Here is a 22,061-nt window from a genome sequence, read left to right as displayed (position 1 = left end):
CCACTCTCTCAGGGTGGCCTTGGCACCATCTGTGCCATCCTGTGGGCTTGGTGACCTAGGGCCTCCCTTGGCCTTCAGCAGCAGGTCCTCCAGCCAGCATCCCTGACCTCGACCCTTCCCCAAAAAGCTCGCTTCAGGTTGCGTGGTGCCCCCAGCAGTGGTGGCCTCTGTGGGCGACAGGGCCCAGCTGAGGCTCCTGTGGGGGTGGGTCAGGGGGCTGTCCTCCGAGGCTGTGTCCCTGAGTGCCTCCCTGGCCCCATCTCGGCGCACCCTGAGGCCTTTCCTCCCACCATCCCCGGCCTCCGAGAAGCCCCCCCGTCCCCAGTTGTTGGGTCCCTGAGTGCCTCCCTGGCCCCATCTCGGCGCACCCTGAGGCCTTTCCTCCCACCATCCCCGGCCTCCGAGAAGCCCCTCGTCCCCAGTTGCTGGTCCAGGACCCCAGGGCCCCCTGCCATGCTCTCCCTGGGCCTGGCAGGACTTCCCGGCTCGGGGCGGCTTTCCTCCGCTGGCCTTCTTGCCCTTTGCCCCGTCAGGAGCCAAACGCGCTTTGAATCCAGGCAGGGAGGAGTGGCCCAGGAGATCCTGGGGGGTCAGTGGGCATCCTGAGCAGGACGTGACCCTGGACCCAGAGGCTGAGTCTTGCCCTCTCTGGGCGCTCAGCTGGGAGAGGAGACAGGGAGCAAGGGGAGAGGGTGGACAATCCTAGGCCGGGAAGGGAAGAGCAGGCCCTGAGTGGGCAGTGGCCATGGGGCAGGGTGGGCGCGTGGGGCTGGGGAGGGGCCAGGTGCTGGGGACTCTGCAGGGGCAGAGTCCAGAGCCTCGGTACGGGCGACACACTCGGCAGTCTAACAATTGGGATCGGGAGGAGGGACAGACATCGGGCAGTTTGCTGAGGCTGTATTCAGAGAAATCATGGCCAAGAGTTTTTCAAAACTGAAGAGAAATCTCTGCGCACAAATTCAGGAGACTCAGGAAAACTACACGCAAGGTGAACAGAACACACACCTGGGTGTGTCACAGCAACATGGCTGAAAGCGGAGAAAACCCTTAGACACAGCCAGAGGAAAGGACATATTGCTATGAAACGAATATGAATTGACAGCTGTCTTCTCAAAAACAATGAAGGCAGGCAATGAAATGACGTATGGTTAAAGTGCTGAGAGGAAAAAGCTGCCAATCAGAATTTTATAACCAGGAGAAATATTCTGCAAAAATTAAGATGAAATAGTGGGCTATTCAGAAATACAAAACTAAAGAAAGTTGTTATCACCAGACTGTGCATAAAGAAAAACTAATTGCAATTCTTTCGACAAAGGAAAAAAATCCCAGATGGAAATATGGATGCAGAGGAGAGACTTAAGACCTTGATGTGGAGGAAGGCGCCAAGATGGCGGAGGAGTAGGACGGGGAAAACACTTTCTCCCCCACAAATTCATCAAAAGAGCATTTAAACGCCGAGTAAATTCCACAAAACAACTTCTGAATGCCGGCAGAGGACATCAGGCACCCAGAAAAGCAACCCAACTCCTCGAAAGGAGGTAGGAAAAAATATTAAAGACAATAAAAGAGACAAAAGAGGGAGGGACGGAGTTCCGTCCCGGGAAGGGAGTCTTAAAAAGAGAGAAGTTTCCAAACACCAGGAAACCTTCTCACTGCCGAATCCGTGCCGAGCTTTGGAAGCACAGAGGACAACATAACAGGGAGAAAAAATAAATAAACAATTAAAACTCGCAGATTGCGAGCCCTACGGTAACTCCTCCAGCGGAGAAGCAGCGCAGACGCCTGCATCCGCCATTAGCAAGCGGGGGCTGGGCAGGGAGGCGCGGCACGGGCTGCATCGCTTAGAGTAAGAATCTGGCCCGAATACCCTGAGCGCTATCTGAGCGAAATAATTTGGGCTAGCAAACCAGACTGTGGGATATCTACCATGCGAAAAGCCAGCCCTAACCTAAGACACCGCCAGCCCGCGTACGGAACAAAGGACTAAACAGAGGTAGCCGGCTGCAAACCTTCCCCTCCGCTGACAGGCAGCCAGAGCCGGAAGGGGGCAATCGCAGCCCCAGAGGGACATTATCTATAAAACTGGCTTCTTTGCTAACTAAAACTTATTGGGGGTCTGGACGGTCAACATCTGCCTGAGAAGGTGCGCCGGTTTTACACCCAGATAACCAAGTGGCGGGGAGGCGATAAGTCGCAGCATTGGCGCTCGCCAAACACCTCATCACCTGAGCTGCACAGACCTGGGAAGAGCACAAAACGCAGCCCCAGCTGAGTCTGCGCCTCTGAGGACTACCTGAGTGCCTGAACCTGAGCGGCTTGGACCTGGGAGGTGCATGCAACCCAGGGCCAGCCTCGGATTGTTCCCGGCGGAACAACCTAGAGCCTGAGCAGTGTGGGCAGGGAGGCTACACGCGCCGTGAGCGGGGGCAGACCCAGTGTGGCTGAGGCACTGCGAGCGCACGCCAGTGTCATTTGTTAGCAGCATCCCTCCCTCCCTCCCCATAGCGCGACTGAACAAAGAGAAGAAATACAGCTCCACCCACCAGAACACCGACACAAGCTTCCCTAACCAGGAAACCTTGACAAGCCACCTCTACATACCCACACACAGCGAGGAAACGCCACAGTAAAGAGAACTCCACAAACTGCCAGAATACAGAAAGGACTCCCAAACTCAGCAATTTAAACAAGATGAAGAGACAGAGGAATACCCAGCAGATAAAGGAACAGGATAAATGCCCACCAAACCAAACAAAAGAGGAAGAGATAGGGAATCTACCTGATAAAGAATTCCAAATAATGATAGTGAAATTGATCCAAAATCTTGAAATTAAAATGGAATCACAGATAAATAGCCTGGAGACAAGGATTGAGAAGATGCAAGAAAGGTTTAACAAGGACCTAGAAGAAATAAAAAAGAGTCAATATATAATGAATAATGCAATAAATGAAATTAAAAACACTCTGGAGCCAACAAATAGTAGAATAACAGAGGCAGAAGATAGGATTAGTGAATTAGAAGATAGAATGGTAGAAATAAATGAATCAGAGAGGATAAAAGAAAAACGAATTAAAAGAAATGAGGACAATCTCAGAGACCTCCAGGACAATATTAAACGCTACAACATTCGAATCATAGGGGTTCCAGAAGAAGAAGACAAAAAGAAAGACCATGAGAAAATACTTGAGGAGATAATAGTTGAAAACTTCCCTAAAATGGGGAAGGAAATAATCACCCAAGTCCAAGAAACCCAGAGAGTCCCAAACAGGATAAACCCAAGGAGAAACACCCCAAGACACATATTAATCAAATTAACAAAGATCAAACACAAAGAACAAATATTAAAAGCAGCAAGGGAAAAACAACAAATAACACACAAGGGAATTCCCATAAGGATAACAGCTGATCTTTCAATAGAAACTCTTCAAGCCAGGAGGGAATGGCAAGACATACTTAAAATGATGAAAGAAAATAACCTACAGCCCAGATTATTGTACCCAGCAAGGATCTCATTCAAGTATGAAGGAGAAATCAAAAGCTTTTCAGACAAGCAAAAGCTGAGAGAATTCTGCACCACCAAACCAGCTCTCCAACAAATACTAAAGGATATTCTCTAGACAGGAAACACAAAAATGGTGTATAAACTCGAACCTAAAACAATAAAGTAAATGGCAACGGGATCATACTTATTAGTAATTACCTTAAACGTAAATGGGTTGAATGCCCCAACCAAAAGACAAAGACTGGCTGAATGGATACAAAAACAAGACCCCTACATATGTTGTCTACAAGAGACCCACCTCAAAACAGGGGACACATACAGACTGAAAGTGAAGGGCTGGAAAAAGATTTTCCATGCAAATTGGGACCAAAAGAAAGCAGGAGTCACAATACTCGTATCAGATAAATTAGACTTTAAAACAAAGGCTGTGAAAAGAGACAAAGAAGGTCACTACATAATGATCAAAGGATCAATCCAAGAAGAAGATATAATAATTATAAATATATATCCACCCAACATGGGAGCACCGCAGTATGTAAGACAAATCCTAACAAGTATGAAAGGAGAAATTAACAATAACACAATAATAGTGGGAGACTTTAATACCCCACTCACACTTATGGATAGATCAACTAAACAGAAAATTAACAAGGAAAAAAAAAAAAAAAACATGTATCTATAAAGCTCACTAAAGCAAAGCACAGTAAAATGAGGTATGGCAATAAAAGGCATTAAATTTATCAAATAAAAAAATAAATAAATAAAGTGCTGAAAAATTAAAAAAATAAATAAATAAAATGATAGTTGTAAAAAAAAAAAAAAAAAAAAAAAAGACCTTGATGTGAATTAATATAAATGAATAAAGGCTGTACAAAACAACAATTATAATGTCTTAGAAACTTTAACTTACGCATAGCATAGTTTAACATTTGAAAATAAAGTCAATATTTTTCTATATTAATTTTTAAATAAGAAGAAAAACCAAATCATTTTGAAAGTTACAGAAAAAGAATTTGAAAAACTTAACACCTATTTTAATCAAAACATCTCTTAGCAAATTAGGAATAGAGAGAAATTTTCTTTATCTAATGAAAGATACACACACATATGCACACACTTATGAAACTGGACGCTTACCTAACACCTTATATAAAAATTAACTCAAAATGGGTCAAAGATCAAAATGTAAGTGCTAAAACTACAAGATTATTATGAGAAAACACAGGCCATAAGCCCATGACATCACACTCGGCAGTGGTTTCTCGGATGTGACGCCAAAGGCACAGGTAAGAAGGAAAAATAGACATACTGGACTCTGTGGAAATTTCAAAATTCTGTGCCTCAAAAGACAATACAATAGAGTAAAAAGGCAACCCACGGAATGGGAGAAAGTATTTGCATATCATATATCTGATAAGGGACTAATGCCTAGAATATGTAGAAAACTCCTAAAACTCGCCACCAAGAACAGCAACAAATAAACAACCCAATTGAAAATGGGCAAAGGACGTGAACAGACATCTCTCCAGAGAGGATGACCAATAAGCATATGAACAGACGCTCAACATGACGATTGTTAGCAAGACGCAAATCCAAACCTCACACCCGTGAGGAAGGCCACTATCAAGACAAAACAAAACCTAGAAAGCAGCAAGTGCTGGTGAGGACGTGGAGAAATCGGAGCTCTTGCGAGCCGTTGGTGGGAATGCAAAATGGTGCCGCTGCCGTGGAGGTTCCTCAGAATATTAAGAGAGAACTCCCATGAGATCTGGCAGTTCCTCTTCTGGCTTTTTACCCAAGAGAATTGAAAGTAGCATCTTGAAGAGATATCTGTACACTTGTGTTCACCGCAGCATCATTCACAGCAGCTAAGACCTGGAGGCAACTGTTGACAGATGAGTGCACAGGCACAGCGTGCTCCAGCCTTACACCAGGATGTGATTTAGCCTCGAAAAGGAAGGGGACTACAACACAGGCTACAGCATGGATGAACTGTGTGGCCATGCTCAGTGACCTAAGCCAGTCCTAGAGATAGTGTATGATCCCAATGACGTAAGTTCCCCAGAGTCCTCCAGATACAGAGACAGAAAGCATAAATGGTGGTTGTCTGGGGCTGGAGGGAGTGGATAACGTTTCACGTGGACAGAGTTTTAGTTTTACAAGATGAAGCACTAGGGGATGGATGCGCAGCAATATGAATATATTTAATACTGCTGAAAATGAAAGTCGCTCAGTCCTGTCCAATTTTGTGACCCCATGGACCATACAGTCCATGGAATTCTCCAGGCCAGAATACTGGAGTGGGTAGCCTTTCCCTTCTCCAAGGGGGTCTTCCCAACCCAGGGATTGAACCGAGGTCTCCCTCAATGCAGGTGGATTCTTTACCAGCCGAGCCACCAGGGCAGCCCTGGTGAATACCACTGAACTGTCCCTTAAAATGGTTCAGGTTCTGAGTTTTATGTTACATGTATTTTATCACAATAAAAAAATTTAAGTATTATTTACAATAGTGTCAATAAATATTAATCACTTAAGCATAAATCTGAGATGTCTGAGACCTCTACTGAAAGTTACAAAATGCTTTTGACCCCAAATTTTAAAGACCTAAGTAAATAGCTGTTCCATCTTCAGTGAGTGGAAAACTCAATACCAAGAGGATATCAGTGATTCTCAAATTAATCTCTGAATTCAATGCAACTTCAAACAAAATCCCAGGAGGCTTTTTCTTTTGTGGAACTCGACAAACTAATTCTAAAATTCACATAGAAAGGCACAGGGCCTGGAATAGCCAAGAAAAAAACAATTGCTGGAGAAAAAGGCCAAAGAAGAATATCATCGCTCTGTTCCGCTCTGAGTTTCGTTTGGGTAGTTTTCACAGACAGAGAAAGTGATGGCACCCACTCCAGTGCTCTCACCTGGAGATCCCAGGGACGGCAGAGCCTGGTGGGCTGCAGTCCATGGGGCCACGAAGAGTCGGACACGACTGAGCCACTTCACTTTCACTTTTCACTTTTCACTTTCATGCATTCTTGCCTGGAGAATCCCAGGGATGGGGGAGCCTGGTGGGCTGCCGTCTATGGGGTCACACAGAATTGGACACGACTGAAGCAACTCAGCAGCAGCCGCAGTTTCCACAGACGGTGCTGATGTGACCAAGCTTGTGAACACGTGTGCATTTCTGCTGAGCATCCTTCATAAAAAAAGGGCACAGTTGGAGGTAGTTCCTGTCATAAATTGTAGTCTTGCTGGCAGAGGTGTAGTGCACAGGGCCTTTGACAGAACAGAGGGTCTAGAGCGACCAACACATCATTCACGACAAGGATGGTGCCAGAACAGTGGAGAATGGCTGGCTTTTTCAATGCACAGCTGAACCAGTAAATATCCACACGAGGAAAAAGATCCTTAATACACTCAAACGTGCTCACTTGCTCAGTCGTGTCCGACTCCTTGTGACCCCATGAACTGTAGCCCATCAGGCTCCTCTGTCCATGGAATTTTCCAGGCAAGAATACTGGAGAGAATTGCCATTTACTTCTCCAGGGGATCTTCCCAACCCAGGGATTAAAGCCGCATCTCTTGCGTCTCCTGAATGGGCAGGCGGATTCCTTACTGCTTGCACCATCTGGGAAGTTACTACACTGGGGAGCATGTCGATTCTAGGTTGATTACAAGCACAAGGGTGAAGAGTAAAACAACCCTTTCAGAGGGAGAAACTGGGTACATCTCTGTGTTCTTCGAGTAGGCGGAGAGTCCTCCAACGAGGCACAGGAACACCGACCACGGAGAGAAACACGACATCTCTGTGTTCTTCGAGTAGGCGGAGAGTCCTCCAACGAGGCAGAGGAACACCGACCACGGAGAGAAACATGACATCTCTGTGTTCTTCGAGTAGGCGGAGAGTCCTCCAACGAGGCACCGAAACACCGACCACGGAGAGAAACACGACATCTCTGTGTTCTTCAAGTAGGCGGAGAGTCCTCCAACGAGGCACAGGAACACCGACCACGGAGAGAAACACGACATCTCTGTGTTCTTCGAGTAGGCGGAGAGTCCTCCAACGAGGCACAGGAACACCGACCACGGAGAGAAACATGACATCTATGTGTTCTTCAAGTAGGCAGAGTCCTTCAACGAGGCACCGAAACACCGACCACGGAGAGAAACATGACATCTATGTGTTCTTCAAGTAGGCAGAGTCCTTCAACGAGGCACCGAAACACCGACCACGGAGAGAAACATGACATCTATGTGTTCTTCAAGTAGGCAGAGTCCTCCAACGAGGCACAGGAACACCGACCACGGAGAGAAACATGACATCTATGTGTTCTTCAAGTAGGCAGAGTCCTTCAACGAGGCACCGAAACACCGACCACGGAGAGAAACATGACATCTATGTGTTCTTCAAGTAGGCAGAGTCCTTCAACGAGGCACCGAAACACCGACCACGGAGAGAAACATGACATCTCTGTGTTCTTCGAGTAGGCAGAGTCCTCCAACAAGGCACAGGAACACCGACCACGGAGAGAAACATGACATACTCAGCTTGACGAAAATTAGAAACTTGAGTTTGTTCAAAGACACCATTAAGAGTGAGAAGGCTGCAGAGCTGGAGATGACACCCAGTGAAGAACTTGGATCCAAAATTACATAAAGAGCTCCTGTCAATCGGCAAGAAGAGTTAGCCCAACAAAAATGGGCGAAAGTCCTGACAGGCGCTTGAGAGAGGCCTCCGGGGTCGGTCGGGGTGTGAACGGGGGCACGACCTCCCGAGTGAGCAGGCCAAAGTGACTTGAAACCACAGTGAGGGTGCACTGCACACTCAGCAGAGAGGAGGAAGTGGAGAAGACTGAGTGCCCTTGGGCTCTGGGCGGGGACTTGCTCCTCACCAGCCCTTGGCACCCTGGCCTGCAGAAACGCTCCCCCACGGCCCCCAGGGTAGGGGCTCAATCATGTGGGTCTGGCAGCCAGGACCCTTCGGGTGTAGAACAGCTTCAGAGGTGACCTGCGGGGCGTTTCCACTGGGAGAGACGGAAGGATTTACAACAACTACACGTCTCACCAGAGAGGGTTGCCAGGGCTGGCACGGTGAAACGGCAGCAAGTCCGATTAAATTTGAATTTCAGATACACGGTAATACTTTGTTAGAGTAAATATGTCCCCAGTGGGGGCCATTTGGGACACACTTACTCTAAAAAACATCCATGCACTTTTTAAGTGTTTGTTCGGACTTCCCTGGCGGTCCCGTGACTTAGGACTCTGGGCTTCCAACGCAGGGGGCCTGGGTTTGCTCCCTGGTCAGGGAACTAGATCCCACAGGTCTCAACTAAAGATCCCACATGCTGCACCTAAGATCAAAGTTAGCCACAACTGAGACCCAGCATAGCCAAATAAATAAATACAAATAAAGCTTTTTCCAAAAAAGCCACTTCTTCTTTTAAAAAAAAGTAAGTGTTGCTTACCTGAAGTTCCAACTTAACTGGGTGTCCAGTGTCTCTTCTGGCGCCTCCTCACACATCCAGCACCGGCTGACAGCCTGCCGCAGAGCAGTGCAGACCGAGGAGTAGTCCAGAATGTAGAGGTGGCGGGCCTGGGAGCAGGGTGGGCCACGGAGTCCATCTACCTGCAGAAGAACAGGTGTGATCACTGCAGGGACTGTGGGGTGGTCACGTCAGGGAGTGACGGCGCGTGGGGGCTCCTGGGAGCATGGTGAGTGCTGTATTTCTTGATCTGAATGCTGCTTGCAGAGTGTGTTCAGCTTATGGAAACCCGCAGCTGAGCGGTTCTGAGACATGGGACCTGTAGGACGCACGCTGGGCTCATCCCAGTCGGTCTCATTAAATCTGCTCCACCTCGAGTTCAGCTCCACTTCCTCCAGGGAGTCTCCAGGTTGTCCGGTGCCTCCTTCTGGCGGGCATGTTCCTTTGCTGCCGCCACCGTGATTGTATTTCCATTTTCACTCCTAAGTGTGTGTTTGTTATCTGCGTCTTTCTTCCAGAACTCATACGGGCAGAGACCATGCCAGTCTTCCTGTGTGTCACCCTGGGCCTGGCACAGAGACAGTGCTCAGTAGTATTTGTTGAACCAAAGGATGAAAACCTATATGTTAAACCAACGTGTACCTTTTCACTAGCAGGTTTTACTAATGCAGTTATCACTGAGAATCAGGGCTTTCTTGTTTTTCAGCAAGAAGCTTCAGAATCTCATTTTAAAGGAAGAGCGTGTTCTAGAATCAGCCCGCCACCCCAAAGGACTGTTGTCCCGACCCAAGGCCCTTGGGGCCCTGGAGGCATCGACACCTTGCGGGGATCACTGCAGGCACCACTGGTGCCCAGGCCCCTCGGCCTGGGGGCTGGCGGGGGGTTGCCTCGGGGACCCTCACTCTTCCTTTGTGCCTTGGCCCTTGTAGGGATTTGCTGCAGACCCTGACGGAGGAGGAGCTGCACACGCTGGAGCGGAACCTCTGCATTTCCCAGGACGTGGAGTTGCCCGTCCGGGCCGACGCCCCGGCGCCCCCGGCCCTGGCTCCGGCCGAGCCCAGGCGCGCGGACGCGGAGCTGGCCTGCTCGGTGCAGAACGACGACCAGGAGCTGGAACAGCTCAGCCGCCTGGTGCACAGCGCAGGGGACGCCATGGCCTCCCTGCTGTCCCCGCCCAGCGCCGGCCCGTCCCCCGCGCACAGGCCGGGCGCCGCGGCCAGCCCCCGCGGGCGGGCGTCCCCGGGCCGCGCGCAGCTACCCGCCGCCGGCGACGAGGAGGAGGGGCGGGTGTTCTTCATGGAGGACGTGGACGGGGCGGCCGAGGCCCCGGGCGGAGGCGTCGACCCCCAGGAGACGGGGCAGGGCCGAGAGGCGGGGGTCGGCTCGCCGGCTTCGGCCAAGCGGGAGGACTCGAGCAACAACAACAGCGTCGAGGGCGCCGCGCTGAGGGCGGAGGCCCCCACCTCCTGCAGCTGCCTGGACTCGCGGCCGCACCTGGACGGCTGGGAGGCGGGCGCGGAGCACGCCGAGACGGCCGAGCTGATCGCCCACCGGACCGGGGGCATGAAGCTGTCGGCCACGGTCATCTTCAACCCCAAGTCGCCCGCCTCCCTGGACTCCGCCCTCACCCACCCGGGAGTCCCGGGAAACGGCGTCCCCGCGGCGGCCGAGGGCACGGCAGGCGGCCCCCACAGACTCAGCGCCACGGCCACCAACTGCCTCCTGAACTCCTGCGTCTGCTGCGCGGGCTGCGCGGGCACCGGGGAGGACGCGGCCGCCCAGAGTCTGCGGGGCAAGTGCAGCTCGGGCGGCGTCATCCGCTCCGCCAAGGTGGGCGCCAAGGGCTCCGCCGCGGGGCCTCTGGAGGCCCTGCCCGCGGGCGGCCCGGACCCCGCGCCCTCCGAAGACGCCCCCGGCAGGCCGGAGCCTGAAGACCCTGCTTCCGACAAGTGCCTGGCACACAGCTCAGGACCCCTGGGGGACGCGGCAGACAGGCTGTGCGGAGGGGTTGACGGCTCCCGCCAGCAGGAGGAGGCCCCGCAGGAGCAGCCCCCGCCCCCGGCGGGCCCCAGGTAAGGGTCCCCGGACTCATCCTCTGTTCAGTTTAGCGGCGTCAGGCCCTCCTGCGCGAACGTGCCCACTGAGTCCTACGGAGAAGTGTCCCCAGGGGCCTAGACCGCCTTGTTTCTGGCCTTACGGGCGCCTCCTGGCAAGCAGGCGCAGCCCCGGGCCCTGGTCAGCCCTCGGCACTGCTGTGCCCGGCGTGGGCCCACTGCCCCGGGGCCAGGCCCCCCCCCCCCCCCCCCGACTGACGCGGCTGCTCCCCTGGCCTCAGTCAGCTGCACAAATTCACAGCCTGTGCGTGTGGCCCCAGGGGCCACGGTGGGATTCGGAGACCCGCCCCTGCCCTTGGCGGGGTTCCCAGGGGTCCCCTTGTCTCCCCCTGCAGCTACCGAGCAGGCGAGGCGGGCAGGCCGGGCAGGAGGGGCCCTGGCACCCACACGCCTACGTCCCCACACGACAGCCTGGGCTTCGACTGAGTGGAGTAGATCCAGCCATCACAGCCCATGCCCACTGCACGCCCCCCATCCTGGGCCTCAAGGAAGGAGGTGCCAGGGCCCCATATGTGGCCATCCCTCTGTCCTCTCGCAGGAACCTGGCCCCAGGGCTCCCATCCTGGCTGCACTGTGTCTGACGGGAGTTGGGAGGTGGAGAGGCCCCCACCAGTGGCCGTGGGAGCCGTGCAGGGAAGGAAGCTGGACACCAGGGGAGGAGTCTCTGGGCGCAGGGGCAGACGCCCTGTAGGTGCCCCTCCCTAGAGCTGCAGGTCCTCCCGGCAGCGGGCAGAGGGCTGGCAGGACCCCTGGGGGTCAGGGCCGCTCTCCTCTCTTCTGTGTGGAGCTCTGCTGCTCCGTGCCAGCCTTTCCTGTGTGGGCATCACACCCTAGCCCCTGGCAACCAGGAGTCTACTCTCTGGCCCCGTGAATTCGCCTGTTCTGGACGCTCCGCAGGGGCCAAGTCACTCATCGTGTGAGCTTTTGTGCCCAGCTTCCTTTGCTGAGCATCGTGTCGTCAAGGTGCACCCTGTGAAGGGCTGTCACGGGTGTCAGGACTTGCTTCCCGTGGCCGCCTCGTCCTCCGGGGGGACCGCGCTGGGCTCGTGTGTCCAGGGCGTGTGCTGTGGTCACTGTCTGGGTGTTGGGGGTGCTGTTGCTGTGACCACGTTTGCGTGCGGTCGTGCGAGTCGGTTCTCTGGGTGTTCTCCAGGAGCAGAGCTAGCGCCCCACATGGGCCCTCTGCCGGGTGCTGTTCCCAGCATCTTTCATCGCCTGGTCGTGTGCGAGGCTCCTGTTTCTCTACACCCTCACCGACACGTGTTGTCTAAGATGTTTTTACCAGTTCTTTCGACCTTCGGGCACATCCCTCTAGAACATAGAGCCAAGTGACTGCTTTCAAGTCACTTGACATCATTCTATCTGTAAAGTCATGCCCCAAATCTTACCCACAATAGGTTAATTTGTTCCATTTGGCATGAGACGTAGAGATAGTCCCATTTGCATTTAACTTTATAATTACGTGAAATGTTTGCATGGCTCCCAGACAAATTTATAAAATAAGTTATATCCAGAGAAATCTGTTCCTCCTTATTCTCCCCCTGCTCTAAAGTTACGGTTTTCAAATTTTTTACAGCTTATAAAAAACAGAAGCAAAGATGTATACACAGAGAGAGACACAGACACACAGAGACATAGACACACACACACACACACAGATTAGACACACACACACACCTACACAGACACACAGAGACAGAGACACACACACACACACACACAGATTAGACACACACACACACCTATACAGACACACAGACACAGAGACACACACACACACACAGATTAGACACACACACACACCTACACAGACACACAGACACAGAGACGCACACAGAGACTTAGATACACACACACAGACACAGAGACACACACACACACAGACGTAGACACGCACATGCACAGACAGTGTTTTCCCCTCCTGTTGTTTGGCAGAAGGCCTCGTCCTTCCCACTGTGCTTTCCTGACCCTCTAGTCTGCAGGCCCATCCGCGGCAGTTTCTAGAGATGGCCCCGTGGTCAGTTTTGTCCACGTGGGACCTCGCTGTGTGGCTGGATCACCGTGCAGTCAGGCCTTGCAGTTTCTAGTCTTGCTTCTACAGACGGCGCTGCAATGAACAGCTGTTTCTGATGAGGCCCTTATTTAGGGCCAAGCCCAGCCTCATCTCGTCCAGTGGAACAAATGATTGTCCACGACCCAGGGACAGTGTCCTCCCTTGGGGCCTCCGACTCAGTGGCCCAGAGCTGATCGGTGAGTGAATCGTTTTTTGCAAGGGTGACATGAAACCATCACAGATTCTTTGACAAAACACACGGACCTTTCAGTTGCTGATTCCCCCTTTTCCTGCTCTGTGTCCAGCTCTGGAATCCCCTCCTGTTTTCCTGACGTGTCCCATCCCGGGCACTGCTCATTCACGCCTCCCAGCAGCTCCCAGGCCTCCCCTGGCTTGGCGCAAACGCGGAATTCCGCTGAGCTGAGAAGAGGAAGCCTCCTCCAGGGAGCCCTTGAGAGGCACTGCCGTCTCCCAGGAAAGCGTTTCCTGCAGACGCTGGAGCCTGCGGGCCGCGGAGATCAGGGCCGGTGGGCAGGACCGTGGACAGCGGCGCCCAGGGCCCTGCGCTGCGCCGGGAGTCGGGTCAGCAGGTGGCGCCCGTCCCCACCTCAGGCAGCGCCGACCTCGGGCGCGTCATTCATTCATGTCACAGGCGGGCGGCTGGATGACTGAGCCAGGTGCGGGAGAGGTGGTCTGACCTCGCGGAGCATGATCTGACTCAAGTGGAGGGACAGAGCAGCGTGGTTGGGACGGACGGACAGACAGACAGACACAAGCGATCACCCTCAGCAGGATCACTGCACGTCAGATGCCGAGGTCGCTGGCGCCGCTCGGTGGTGTCCGTGCTGTCTGTGTGCAGCTCCTTGTGGACGGGCTCGCGTCTGGGCTCGCGTCTGCCACCGGTGACCCCTCCCCCCGGCAGAGGGAGAGACGGAGCCGCGAGGTGCTGGCACCCCGCTTGCCCCAGGGCGCCCACCGGGGTCCCCTTGACCTGCCTGAGCTAGAGCCTGTCGGCCTAGCGGTGTCCTCCCTGGTCGTCCCTCAGCCGTGACGAGCCGTCATCGCAGGTTGACCGTGAGGCCGGCCGGTCCACCAGGTGCCCCTGTGGCCCTGCCACACGCGGCAGGACAAGTGACCACGGGCGCAGCCCCGTGTGCGAGTGAGACGGGTGCAGCCTCAGGCCGCTGTGCCACCTTCAAGCAGGGTGCCCTGAGCCATGGCCGCCACTCTGCTTTCAGGGCCAAGCGCCCAGGGGCCGCCCGGAGCGTTGTCTGCCTCTCGAGCAGCCCCCGGCCTCTGGCTGGAAGGGCAGGGCTGCTGGGGAGCAGACACAGGCCCGCAGGTGGGTCCTGGAGCAAGGCCCAGGCTGGGAGGACCCCACACACGTCCCCCCGCCCACTGCGCACAGGCCAGTTCCCCTGCTGCCCAGGGCAGGGGACGCTGCCCCTGGCACAGTCCTGGGCAGAATGTTCCAGAGCCAAGTGTCCTTCAGCTCTTCTCTTTCTACGCCCTTTTCTTACCCTTTCACTGCTCAAAGATAGCCTTTAAACTCAGTACATTTAAAAGCTTGCTGTTCTCCATCTAGACGCACCTCCTCATCCGGAACCTTCCACGTCCTCGAGCCAGCAGGAGAGCTCATTGTCTAGAAGATGAAAACTCGCCCTGACTCAGGTCTGCTCCGTCTTTTCTGTGGACACTTTACTAAAGCGTGCTTACAGCTTTCCGCCCCCTTGAAGGGGCTTCCAAGTGGCTAAGGGGGCCAAGGATCTGCCTGCAATGCAGGAGGCACAGGAAACTCGGACTGGATCCCTGAGAGGGCAGGATCCCCTGGAGGAGGGTGTGGCGGCTCACTGCAGTATTCTTGCCTGGAGAACCTCGCGGACAGAAGAACCTGGTGGGCCGCAGGCCATGGAGTGGCAGAGAGTCGGACACGACTGAAGTGACTGAGCACACACGCCTTCTTCAAAGAACAACACTGACTTTCTTGTTTCTGATTATAATTGTGGCCCATTGGGGTTCATTGTAGAAGCTTATGGAAACATAAAAAAGAGCAAAAGAAGGAAATAAAAACCGTTCCAAATAGGATGATGAGCAGTTTTTTTTTTTCACTGAATATTATGATCATTTATCTGAAAAATTCATTAAAACACAATATTCATAGAATCGTACTCTGTTGTAAGGACATGTTAATTGTTTCCGTGTTTTATCCATGTGCAGTTAGCCTATGGCCCCTCTCCCTAAGATCCTGCCTCTGCCTCTTGGAACCGGCCATTAGGAGGAGAGTCCCCCCGGCAAAGGCAAGGCTGCACCTCCCTCGGCAGTGGCCGCGCTCCGCGGTGCAGCCGGAACCCCCAGGCTGCCTGGCTCTCTTGGGAGGCAGAGTGGAGCTGGACGCTCTGGTCTCCTTCTCTCTGGTGGTCATGTCCCTGCCTGCCTCCTCCTGTCTCTTCTGCAGAGTGACTTCCCGCCTTTTACCCGTTTGGAGGTTGGGCTTCCTTCTGGCTGGGGTCTTTGCTGCAGCTAGCTTTCCCCAGTTTGTTACTTGCCCTTTGGCCTTATTTGTTGATGTCATTTTAAAAAATTAATTTTATTTATATATTATTTATTCTGGCTGTGCTGTTTGTTGCTGCGTGGGCTTTTCTCTAGTTGCGGAGAGTGGGGACTACTCTCCAGCTGTGGTGTGCGAGCTTCTCATGGCAGTGGCTCCTCCTGTGCTGAGCACAGGCTCTAGGTCTCCCGGGCTCCAGAGCACAGGCTCAGCAGCTGTGGCTCCCGGGCTCCAGAGCACAGGCTCAGCAGCTGTGGCTCCTGGCTTAGGCCAGAAGAAGATCCCACGTGGGATCTTCCCAGACCAGGGTTCCAACCCGTGTTTCCTGCATTGGCAGGTGGATTCTTTACCACTGAGACATCAGGGTAGCCCTGTTAATGTCTTTTGATTTCTAGATCCTTTAGTTTTATTTTGTGGAATTAAATTTATGAGCACTCTAGAGCTTCATGTTCTCCACCTCTCTCGTTCCTCTCCACCCCAAGGCTGGGAGACATTCCGCTCACGCCTCCCGGGTCTCTGGGGTTGCCTCTGCTTTCCCCTGGCGCGGTGAGAGGCCCAGGCTGGTGTGTCTTCTGGGGCCGTCTGCACCCCCTGGAGAGGGTGGGGCAGTCGGGGCCGCTGCCGTCGTGACGCACGGGCAGGCTCGCCTGGGTGCAGGCTGAGAGCTTTGGCGCCCCCAGAAGGCCAGGTCTGTCCTGCCTCGCTCAGATCCGTGGCTGGTGGTGCCCCTGCCCCCGGCTTGGGGGCTCCCGGCGGTCCTTTGGGGTGGACGACGGAACTCCAGCAGGCAGGCCTCTGGCCACATGCTCCTCCCTGGCTGTGCACGGGCGGTCGAGGGTGGACCCTGGGGTCATCTCCCCCGGGGGCCTGTCGGCCCTCGGTGCTTCCCTGCAGACGGTGGTCCAGGGAGGGAGGCGCCTGTGGGCCGCTGGTCACCCGCCTCCCTGAGCCTCAGTTTCGCCATCTGCAAACTGGGCCCACAGCGGTCCGCCCTGCGCCCGGCGCCGTGAGCAGGTGCCGTAAGTGACCCATCCCTCGTCCTCCCATCTCAGCGGCCTGCGTGCGTGTCTGCGTCGCTCTCTGCCGTCCTGCGTCCTCCCCGCCCCCCGGGCTCCGCGGGCCAGGTCCCTGGCTGCCAGCCGCCCTGACCGCCCTCCCCGCGCCCGCCCGGCCTCACTGCTCCCTGGCCTCGCCTCCGCTTCCTCTTGCCCCCCGGGCGCAGTGACAGCGGGACAGGGTGACCGACATGTCGCCCCAGCGTTTCTCCCGTGCAGACGGCTCTGCGCCTCCCCCAGCGGGCGCCCGGTCTTCCTCTTTCCTGCGGCCCTAGGTCCGGGTGGGGACTGCAGGGGCCTGGGGGTGCCCGGGGTCCACCCCTGAGCAGTGGTGACTGCAGAGAGGCAGCCGCATGCTGTGTACCCTGGAGCCACTGGCCGCTTCCCCACACAGAGGGGACTGCCGGCGGTCCCCCCAGGGGAGTGCTGTGTGCCCTCCCCTGGGGGGACCCTCCCTGAGGGGAGGTCCCGGGAAGCCCTCCCCGAGGCCCAGGGCTGCCCTTCTGACCTGCTGAGTCCACACAATGCTTAAGCCCCTTTGGCCCCCGCGGCCTGGAAGGATGCGCTTCCTTCTCCAGCTTCCGGTGCTGGCCGTCGGGGCTGTGGAGGGCACGTCCTGCACCCAGGGTACCGGGCAGGTAGCCCAGGCTTGGCACGGTGGCCTGACTGCTCTGTGAGCCAGGGCTTGGGGGCACGGCCTGGCCCTGCCCACCCCTTTGTGGAGGGTGCTGGGGGCCCCGAGGAGACCACCTCTGGGGTGTGGTGACCGGGCAGGCCCGGGTCTAACTCCAGCCAGTCCTGGAGGCTGTGTGACTCGAGGTCCCCCCTGCCCACCCACTGCCCGGTTCCCTCCCTCCCGGGCCTGCACATCACTGCCGCCCGGGTCACAGAGCCCCTCTGGGGCTGGGTGGCGGGCACGAGACTGAAACCCATGGCAGCTGTCCCCGCCGCCACACGGAGCCCCAGAGTCCCCCACCCACGTCCTGCCTCTGGAAGCAGAAACAAGAACGATTGAGCAGTTTAAAAATAGAGGAGAACCTGGAATTAATTAGCCTCTTGAAAACCAGATTAGGCCTCATGACGGTCATCAAATCAACTGTTCACAAATGCAGGGACCCCGAGGAGGGGGGACGGGGGAAGTTGGGAGACTGGGGCTCGCGTACACACGCCTGATGCTGTGTATCAGGTGGGTAACCAGTGATAGCTAATGTACCGTGGTGACCCTTCCTGAGCGGGAAGAAGGCCCGAGAGGGACACGTGTGCACGTGGCTGATTCCCTTAGCTGTGCGGTGGAAACCCACGTGAGACCGTGACGCAGCTATGCTGCAACAAGAAACGTTTAAAGATCACTGGTTCCTAAGTGACAGGGCCGTGCCGGCCCACCTTGGGGGAGCGCGCGAAGCCAGGCTGAGTGGGTGGGGGGCCCGAGGGGCGGGGCTGGCTGCGGGGTGTCCCCGGGAGGGGTCTGCCCTTCTAGACGGGGCCTCCCCAGTGTCTGGCTTTCTAACTAACTTGCAGCCAATGGTGAGCGGCTGTGCTCTGGGCCTGGGGGCAGACCTGGCCGGGGTTGCGGCCACCGTGGGGGGCCAGGACTGAACTGCCAGGAGCCGCCAAGACGGCTCCTGCCAGCGCTGGCCTGGGAGACCCCTGGGTCCACACAAGGCTTCTCCCGTCAGCTGGCCACCTCCTGGCGCCCCAGACCCTGATGGAGGGGCCCCAGGCAGAGCAGAGAGGGTGGAGGAGGGCAGGGGGGAGGGCGGGGGTGGGGGCCTCCAGGGGCTTTGTAGGGTAGGTCAGGGGACAGGTCTTTTCCCAGAGGAAGACTCAGCGTCAGAGGCACGACCACGGAAGCACGGTGGGAACACGACCTGGTGCTTGACATGGTTTCCAACAGCTTTACTGAAGTGTAACCGTAATTCGATAAACTGCGGCACGCGAGCGCCAGCAGCTCGGCGTGGCCGGGCCCGTTGCCCTGCGCTGCCCCGGGCTGGGGGTGCCGTCTCGTGCCACGTGTCTTTTCATGAGATCATCAGCCCCCGGGCCGCGCTCTTCTGTGCTCTACGGTGAACATCAATGTATGTTATTTTGCTGTTCCTCTCAGTTTGTTGTGTCCTTACTGAGTTTTGAGAGTTCTTTCTGTTCAGTTCAGTTCAGTTGCTCAGTCGTGTCCGACTCTTTGTGACCCCACGGACTGCAGCACGCCAGGCCTCCCTGTCCATCACCAGCTCCCGGAGTTCACTCAGACTTGTGTCCTTTGAGTCAGTGATGCCATCCCACAATCTCATCCTCTGTCGTCCCCTTTTCCTCCCGCCTTCAATCTTTCTCAGCATTGGGGACTTTTCCAATGAGTCAGCTCATCTGGTGGCCAAAGTATTGGAGCTTCAGCTTCAGCATCAGTCCTTCCAATGAATATTCAGGACTGATCTCCTTTAGGATGGACTGGCTGGATCTCCTTGCAGTCCAGGGGACTCTCAAGAGTCTTCTCCAACACCACAGTTCAAAAGCATCAATTCTTCGACACTCAGCTTTCTTTATAATCTAACTCTCACATGCATACATGACTATTGGAAAAACCATAGCCTTGACTAGATGGACCTTTGTTGACAAAGTAATGTCTCTGCTTTTTAATATGCTGTCTAGGTTGGTCATAACTTTCCTTCCAAGGAGTAAGTGTGTTTTAATTTCACCATCTGCAGTGATTTTGGAGCCCCCAAAAATAAAGTCTGACACTGTTTCCACTGTTTCCCCATCTATTTGCCATGAAGTGATGGGACCAGATGCCATGATCTTTGTTTTCTGAATGTTGAGCTTTAAGCCGACTTTTTCACTGTCCTCTTTCACTTAGGCAACTTGCCAAATTCAATTCGTTAGACACAATCGTTTTTATGAAGATTTCTTCAGATTTTCTACACAGATGATGTCATCTGTGAATAAAGCCAGTTTTCTGTCTCCTTTCTAATCAGATGTCTTTTACCTGTTTGCATTTCTGCGCTGGGGAGGACCTCCAGTACAATGTTGAATTGAAAAGTTGCCAGAGGGTGTTTTTGCCTTGTTCAGGTCTCAGAGGGAAACCATTGATAAAAGTATTTACCTTTAAGTGTGATGTTGGGTTTTCAGGTTCCTAGATGCCCTTTCCCCGGGTTCAGGAAGTTCCCTTTTATTCCTAGTTCGCTGGACCTTTCTCAGATACTTTTCCTGCATCTTTTGGGAGGGTCGTATAGTTTCCATTTTTTAGTCTGTTAATGTGATAAACTACATTGATTGATATTCACACGTTAAGCCCACCTTGCCTTCTTGGGGCGAACCTTACTTGGTCACTCGCTATTATCCTTTGTTTGTATTCAGTTCAGTTCAGTCACTCAGTCGTGTCCGACTCTTTGCGACCCCATGAATCGCAGCACGCCAGGTCTCCCTGTCCATCACCAACTCCAGGAGTTCACCCAAACTCATGTGCATCAAGTCGGTGATGCCATCCAGCCATCTCATCCTCTGTTGTCCCCTTCTTCCTGCCCCCAATCCCTCCCAGCATCAGGGTCTTTTCCAATGAGTCAACTCTTTGCATGAGGTGGCCAAAGTATTGGAATTTCAGCTTCAGCATCATTCCTTCCAAAGAACACCCAGGGCTGATCTCCTTCAGAATGGACTGGCTGGATCTCCTTGCAGTCCAAGGGACTCTCAATAGTCTTCTCCAACACCACAGTTCAAAAGCATCAATTCTTTGGCGCTCAGCTTTCTTCACAGTCCAACTCTCACATCCATACATGACCACTGGAAAAACCATAGCCTTGACTAGACGAACCTTCGTTGGCAAAGTAATATCTCTGCTTTTTAATATGCTGTCTAGGTTGGTCATAACTTTCCTTCCAAGGAGTAAGCATCTTTTAATTAATTTCATGGCTGCAATCACCATCTTCAGTGATTTTGGAGCCCCCAAAAATAAAGTCTGACACTGTTTCCACTGTTTCTCCATCTGTTTGCCATGAAGTGATGGTACCGGATACCCTGATCTTCGTTTTCTGAATGTTGAGTTTTAAGCCAACTTTTTCACTCTCCTCTTTCACTTTCACCAAGAGGCTTTTGAGTTCCTCTTAACTTTCTGCCATAAGGGTGGTGTCATCTGCATATCAGAGGTTATTGATATCTCTCTTGGCAATCTTGATTCTAGCTTGTGCTTCTTCCAGCCCAGCATTTCTCATAATGTACTCTGCATATATGTTAAATAAGCAGGGTGACAATTGTTTGTATTGTTGGCTTCAATTTGCTAAAGTTTCGTTTAGGACTTTGCACTGATTGTGAGGAATGCTCGTCAGTGCTTTTCTTGTGATGCTCTTTTAAGATTTGGGTATCAGAGTATGCTGAGCTCATCGAATGAGTTGGGGAGCAGTGCCACTCACTGAATTCTCCGCAAGATTTTGTGTAGAAGTGGTATTATTTCTGCCTTGAATATTAGGTAGAATTCACCAGTGATGCCATCTGGGGCCCCTGGGAGGTCCTGCTGACCTTGTGAATGGGGGAGGCAGCCATGAGGGCCCCGGGAGGGGAGGCCGTGGGGACTGTGGAGGGCCCTGGGACCCCAGCGCGTGGATCTGTGTTGGTGTTTGGCGGAGGACTGGCTTAGTCTCCAGTCTTGTGGGACTCCAGTGGGAAGGATTGCAGTTTGCCGCGCGTCTATCATAGGCCAGGCACGGTCCCCTTCAGGGCACTATCTCTGGTCCTTGCCAGGGATTAACAGTCATCTCCATTTTAAAGAAGAAAGCAGTGAGGCCTGAAACCATCCAGGAAGAGATGCCGTGTGAGCAAGAGCACGGTGTGCTCGAGTGTGGCGCTCGGAGACCTCTGCTGTCCCCGGGGTCACGAGCATGCGCACGTATGTCACGCTGGGGCCCACACCCACGTGTGCCCATCAGCTACCCCGCTGGGTCCTGCCTGCCCGCTCTCTGGGTGCGTGCCGCCGTCCTGGCCCCTACCCAGGGCCACAGGGGCGGGCCAGTGAAGACCGAGGTCCTTCCCTGGGCTCCCGGGGGGCTGAGGGCTCCGGGGGTGCAGGCCCCCGACTCCCCTCCCCACCCCTGGGCGGACAGACAGGTGCCCAGGGGTCCCTGCTGGCCGTGGGAAGGGGACGACGGCTCTGCTCGGTCAGCGGGCAGTCCAGCCGGACGAGTTGCAGGGCTTTCCCACAACAATGGCCTCTCCTTAACGTGTGACACACCTGGGATTTCACTTTTTAAATCTTTTCGTTGAAAATTGAAAGATGAAAAAAATAAAAGTGAAAGATGAACAGGATTTATTTTCAAAGGGATACACAGAGAAC

General features: G+C 54.1%; 1 protein-coding gene across 2 annotated transcripts in view; it reads left to right on the top strand.

The window, feature by feature from the left end:
• Window positions 1-22,061, top strand: part of ZFYVE28 (zinc finger FYVE-type containing 28) — a 102,728-nt gene that overhangs the window by 62,563 nt on the left and 18,104 nt on the right. Inside the window, exons 8-9 of one of the 2 annotated variants that reach the window (XM_086404533.1) lie at window positions 9,910-11,052; window positions 14,733-15,232. In XM_086404533.1, the coding sequence (XP_086260659.1) occupies window positions 9,910-11,052; window positions 14,733-14,793 (1,204 nt within the window). In that variant the 3' untranslated portion in view covers window positions 14,794-15,232. Of the gene's footprint in view, window positions 1-9,909; window positions 11,053-14,732; window positions 15,233-22,061 lie in introns of those variants that run through there. The other variant, XM_086404532.1, reaches the window with a different exon arrangement.

This window comes from Bos grunniens, chromosome 6, assembly GCF_055505025.1.
Source record: "Bos grunniens cultivar Pamir isolate PY7600 chromosome 6, Bosgru_T2T1.0, whole genome shotgun sequence".
Classification (NCBI taxonomy): domain Eukaryota; kingdom Metazoa; phylum Chordata; class Mammalia; order Artiodactyla; family Bovidae; genus Bos; species Bos grunniens.
Note: the sequence above shows the minus strand (reverse complement) of the source record. Positions and strands in the feature narration are given on the sequence as shown.